The sequence below is a fragment of the Kryptolebias marmoratus genome, linkage group LG2 (genome assembly GCF_001649575.2).
Source record: "Kryptolebias marmoratus isolate JLee-2015 linkage group LG2, ASM164957v2, whole genome shotgun sequence".
Lineage (NCBI taxonomy): Eukaryota > Metazoa > Chordata > Actinopteri > Cyprinodontiformes > Rivulidae > Kryptolebias > Kryptolebias marmoratus.
The window spans coordinates 9,104,019-9,110,208 of NC_051431.1; the positions used below are offsets into that span (position 1 = coordinate 9,104,019).

The 6,190-nt window shown below is 44.6% G+C and overlaps 1 protein-coding gene across 1 annotated transcript in view; it reads left to right on the plus strand.

The window, feature by feature from the left end:
* The window catches only part of zgc:77784 (uncharacterized protein LOC402947 homolog), a gene marked incomplete in the record, with an annotated part of 77,385 nt that overhangs the window by 39,112 nt on the left and 32,083 nt on the right, over window positions 1–6,190 (plus strand). Inside the window, 2 exon segments of the mRNA XM_025008633.2 lie at window positions 3,781–3,952; window positions 5,411–5,616. Coding sequence (XP_024864401.1) covers window positions 3,781–3,952; window positions 5,411–5,616 — 378 coding nt within the window.

A 6,190-nucleotide genomic window follows, 5' to 3' on the forward strand; every position in this document is an offset into this window, starting at 1 on the left:
GTTTTTTTTTTTTTTTTTTTTTGCTGCTCTGTTTGGGGGATTATCTGTAGCCTTCTAACCTCAGTCCATCTATTGGGATCTAAGCCTCTTAGAGGAATGAAATGGATGGCTGAGTGGGCCGATGCTTCCCTCCCCCTTGTTTACATCGGCTTCAGAACAACTGGAACATCTGCTGCCGGACGTCGTCCTCCACGACAACAAACGCGACACCCCGCCTGCTGGTTTAGAAAAACATGGTGATTTGCAGTGGTGGACAGTAACGGAGTACATTTACTTGATTACTGTACTTAAGTACATTTTTGGGGGGGGGGACGACTTATAACTTTCACTCCACTACATTTCAAAATCAAATATTGTACTTTTGACTCCACTACATATCTAGGAAGCTGGTCGTTACTTTGTGGGAATAGATTCAACCTTAAACCTCGGCTCCATAGTGAAAGTGTGAGGAGAATCAAGACTCTCTGGTTCGGTGTGTTTTTAGACAAAAAAATCCTTATTTTTTTGTGGCATTTTTATGCTGAAGTTCTTTCCAGGTGGTGTAGAAGTTGCAGCAGAGTGGTTCTACGCGTCGATCCATCAGGTGGTTTCTGAAAGTTACAAGGTTCTGCAAAATTACTCTGCAACATCCTGATATTAGAACATGTAATTTGTATTTTTGAATACTTAAGTACTTTTAAATGCATGTACTTTTGAATAAGTATTTTCAAAAGTGAGTACTTCAGTACTTTAACTTGAGTACATTTTTGACCGAGCAACTTTTACTTGTAGTTGAGTAAGATTTGACCGTGAGTATCAATACTTTTACTCAAGTACTACAGTTGAGTACTTCGCCCACCACTGGCGATTTGTCACAGGACAGGAGAGCATAACTTGGTTTTTTATAAATGAAGTACTTGCCTTAACCTGTGTGTGTCTGTTAGCAAAATATCTCATGAACCTCTGCACTGATCTGAATGAACCTCTCAGAGAGGATCGTCAGGGTGCACCTCTGCAGCCGGCTGACCTTCGCAGACACAGAAAACGGCTGAAACTCGGCTGATTTTACAGCGACTGAGCCGAAACCTGGCGTGGCAGTAGCTGAGCATCAACCGGAACCCGTGCTCGCCGTGAAACGCGTTTTAGTCTGAAACTTTGCCGTGAACGGCATCAGGAGAGAGGGCTTTAACCTTTTTAATGGTCTTGTCAGTCAAAATTAACTCGACATAAAGCTGTTTGCAGATTTTTAGAAAAGTTGGCAAATTAATTGTTTCACAGCCTCTTAAACAGGACTGAAAACCAATTACAGCGGAATGGGAACGTCATAAATGTCTCAGTTCTTTTAAATGTATAATTCAAAGGAATTGTTTTTGGCTTTATGTTTTTTTTTTGTTTTTTTTTTTATTTTGTTGGCAACAGTGTTGTGCTGATGAGGAGTCAGAGGGTCACGGAAGTTATCAGAATCCGAACATATTCTCTGAAACGTAAATGCAAATGAAGCAGTTTTGTTTTATGGGAACGTTTTTGTGCCGCGTCCAAGGCTGCAGACGAGAGAGAGAGAGAAAAAAAAAAAGGGTTTTATGAAGTGAAATAAAAGGATGCGCACATAAAGCGTGAGCTTGACACAAATATTACCTCGCTTTAAAATGAAAAACAAGTCTCATTTACGCTTTAAGTTTTCTTTTTCTGTTCAACGCTTCAATTACCCGCCGAGGAATGTTTGCCTCGGCGTTCCTGTTGGTTGAAGACGAGACATCAGTGGAGAAGAGGAAAAAAAAAAGAAATCTTTCAAAAAAACGTCGTGAACTTTCACTGCGATAAAGCTGCTCCTTGGATGAGAGAGTGAGAAGAGACTCAGCGGGAGACGAATGCAAAAGGAAAAATAAAGAAAAGAAATCGGTAAATGAAAAGCTTCAGGCTTGACACGGAGCGACTCCGGCTTTATTTCGAAGCAAATAAAAGGTCTGAGGGCGCGAGCGCTGATGCCGATAGACAAGAATAAGAAGGCTCGGTGCTTCTCCAGAAAAGAAATGTTGTTTCTTTTCTTTTTTCAAGAAATCCTTTGTAACACGTTGCGTCAATTCGTTCGCGAGCAAGAAACCGCAGCAGAAGGACAGAAAAGGCCGAGCCTCCGGTAGAATCTGGGCAAGGTCGGATCGTCTTTAAGCAGAAGTCCCCGAATGAATCAAAACAATGATGAAATTTAAATAAAAAAACAACAACAACAGACTGTCGAGGCGTTTTTCAGCAAAGTGTGAGGCGTCTAAAAAATATGTTGTGTTGTTTTTTTTTATTAGCAATTCGAAGCTCACTAAAGATGGGCTGAAAGGAAAGCTGACCTGTCCTGAAAACGAACAAAAACACAACGAGGGAGTTTAAAAACGCAAATTAAAAGATTCCTAGAAGTGTCGGAAAAACCAAGCAGGCATTCCAGCATCAACAAGAAGCCTTTAGTGACGCTAAATGTTTCTAAACCTGAACTTTTAGAGTCAGCTGGGGCTGATATGTGTTTGTTTTTTTTTTTAATAAATTTAAAGTATTTGCTGCTTTTTTAAAAAATATAATGCTGAAATTCCCAATAATTCTGCTCACTGTTCATTCAGAGCTGAAGGAAGTTTCGGTGCCGTCCGGCTGCTGACAGAAAAGTAAATATTTCTTGCATTCATCTCCCTAAATGTGAAGATTTACAACATGAAATATCTTTTGTAAAAGCCTAAATTCTTCTGTTATAGGGAGTTTTGTTGAATGCTTTTTTTTTTTTTAGTTTTCAAAAAGACACAAGCAAATGAAAGGAATGCAAATCGTTTCAGACTAATGTTAGCTTATGTTCAGAAGTGAAGGAGTTGGAGCTGATTTGCTCAAATCTTGGAAATAACGTTGGGTGTGATCTCAACTTATTTCCAGCGATTGGAATTTGTGTTAGGAAGGACTCTGAGCTACTGTCACGGCAAATTTAAGTGAAAAATCTGTAAAATTGACTGAATTGCAGCCATTTTTAGGTTTGCTAAGGTCCATTGGCTGTGGCTGTCACCTTAAATTGGATTGGCTCCAAAGGTTAATCAGCTCCAGATGCACATCCAACGATTGCTCCCTGAAAGTTTCATTAAAATCCATCTTTTGGTTCATGAGATATTTCGCTAACAGACGAACGGCGTTGACTCCAACTCCAAGTTGCTGCTTGGAGTGGAAGCTGGAGATCAGTCTCAGCTACTACCGCACATCTGGGAAAATGAGTTGCAGCATTTTTGTGTTCCCCGAGGCTGATCAGCTGTGGCGGCCATCTTGACTTGGGGTGACAGTCAGTTGTGGACGTACGCTCAGTCGTTGCTTCCTGGAGGTTTTCGTTAAAATTTGTTAAGGGATTCATGGGATATTATGCTAACAGTGCACTCAAACACACACACACACACACACACACATATATCTGTCTCTCTACCTTTGCGGGGACTTTCCATTGACTTCCATACATTACAACAGCCTAACCCTAACCCTGACCCTGACCCTAACCATTACCAGTACATACCTAACCTTAAACTCAATTCACACCTTAGTCCTAAACCTAACTCCTTACCCAAAAACATCATTTCTCCTCGTGGGGACCAGGCTTTGGTCCCCACAAGGAGCAGTTGGTCCTCACAAGGTAGTATATGTTAGGAAAATTGTCCCCACAATGCAACAAATACAAGTCCACACACACACACACACACAAAAATGGGCAGAGACTTGATCGCTCGGCCGCCGCCCTCCTGACCTAACATTCGCCGCATTTAAAGGCGGTTTTCCTCCCGTGCGTTTCTTTAGATGCTGCTGTTCCCGGGCCAGCCTCCGTCGCAGGCGGGTCGATACTCGGTCTCCATGGCCGGCGAGCTGACCATCACCGACGTCCACCCCGACGACTCCGGCTTCTACGTCTGCCAGGCCATCAGCGTGGCGGGCAGCGTGCTGAAGAAGGCGCTGCTGGAGGTGGAAGGAGGTGAGGCAGGTTTATTCCACACCGTCAGCTAATAAGGGAAACATATTAATTACTTAGTAGGTGCTGAACAATAAGGCTCACGGGGGGGGGGGATGCAGTTAGAGACCCCTCGCCGGATAAGGAATGAGTTGGAGGCTTAATGTTTTTTTCCTCCAGCAGCTTGTAAACAGCAGATTTATTTCTTTGCTTTATGCAGCTCGTTGTTTCCCAGCTGCTTAGCGTCTGAAGCGTTTGCTCCATTTCTGTTTTAAACGGAGAGTCTGAAGTGTCGGTTCTGTGCCACAGTTCGTATCTTACCCGTTGCAGACAGCTACAGAGAAATACGAGTTTAATCCTGACCGGGCCGACGAGCCGATGGCGAGTCCAAGCGCGGTTGAGACTCAGGCGGAAACGCAGTTTTTCAAAAACAGTTTTTTTTTTTTGTTTTTGACTATTGCAAAAATATAAAAAGGTGGCTCCGTAAAGCTCTGTAGTAACTACCGTATGTAGTTAGTCACTACAAGCTGGCCGCCCTCAGGTCAAAGGTTAGATTTAGAGGTGGGGCCTGTGACATCACTGCTGTCAAATGGACACTTTCCAGCAGTTTTTGGGGGCTCCTAAAATGTTGTTTTCAGGTGAACGCAAGGCTAAAACTTTTTTTCATGTTCACAAAAGCTGCTGGAAAGTGTCCCGTTCCACAGGGACTGAACGTATGGCAGCCTGTTAGCGAGTTAGTGTCCGGGGCGGGACTTTGGTGCTGATGGCACAGACCACAGTCCGTAGAAATCTAGACCTGCGACAGGAACCTGGAAGCTGAAGTCGAAACGGGACCAGCTTTGTTTTAAACAAACAGATCATTGCTCTTGGTAAAACACAGATAATATCTTCAAGTTAATGTCTCTTGTTGATTCATATTATTTTAGCCTTGCTGCTCTATGTTCAAATATTAATTTTCCTATTAGGGTCAGCTCTAATTAGTTCTTTCGTGCCTAAAAAAAGGTCACGTGACACCTTTATTGGTGGACTAAAAGTCCTACATCAGAGTCCAAAAACACGACATGGCAGCTCCTGTACCCTGGGTCCTGCTGGCTTCAAACCCCACTAAACTCTTGATTTATGATCCAGTCTGCGGTCCCGTCTTACACCCTGAATGTGGAGACTCTGGCTCCAAAAATACAACATGGAGGCTCCCCTAAAACCGGACTATTTGGCTCTAATTTTGGACAATGAAAGTTGACGGGTGGCTGTTAGGTCATCAGAATGGTCAGAATTAAGCTGCACTTCTCCAGAATGAGGTTCAGAAATCTGTCTGCAGCACATAAGATATTATTTGTTCACAACCTTTCCACGGAACCCCCCACTTCAGACGATCTGAACTCCATGTTTGTATTTTTAGAGCCGTCTAAATGTGTTTTCCTTCCACACACACCCCCCCAACTCTAACAGAACATCCTGCCTCCTCTCCTCTAAAACTGTCAGGTCCTTCAGGTCGTGTCCCGCCGATCATTCGGCAAGGCCCGGCCAATCAGACGTTATCTCGGGGCGCGACGGCGCTGCTGCACTGCCGTTTGGTCGGCGGCGTCTCTGTCGAGATCTCGTGGGAGAAGGACGGAGAGAGGCTTCAGGGAAATAAACCTCGACTGACCTTGATAGAGAACGGCATGTTGCAAATTACAGATCTGAAGGTGCGTGTGTGTGTGTGCGCGCGCGTGTGTGTGTGTGGAGCATTTATTGGAGAGGGCTTGAAAAGGATGAGTTTTGAAAGTCAGTGGTGCTTAGACGAAAAGGGAAACCGACTGATGGAGAGGAGAAAAAAAACGGCGGCGAATAATGGGATCTCTGACCCCTCGTCACCTCCTCTGCAGCCCTCTTAGTGGCAAACTTTTATCTCGTCTTCATCAGAAAACCCATTTTAAGGTGAGTTTCAAAGACCGCTCTCTCTCCGAGGCTGTGCGTTATCTCCGCGGCGCAATTATGTGCCCGCGCGGTGTGTAATTGTGATGTTAATGAAGGCGCTTGTTTATAAATGCTAATGTGCTCGGCGGTGATGGAAGAGGAGTCAGAAGCCACCCCCCCCTTTTGTCTCGCGGCCCCGCGCGGAGGTCAGCGAGCGTGCTCAGGGCGGCGCAGGAGTAGCATCAGTTTCATTAATTGACTGGCGATAGCTGATTAATTATCTAACTGGCTTTTAATTAAATCTCCTGGCTGTGCTTTGCCTGTTCGCCCCCCCCCCCCCCCCCCCCCCGCCCCCCCCCGGCC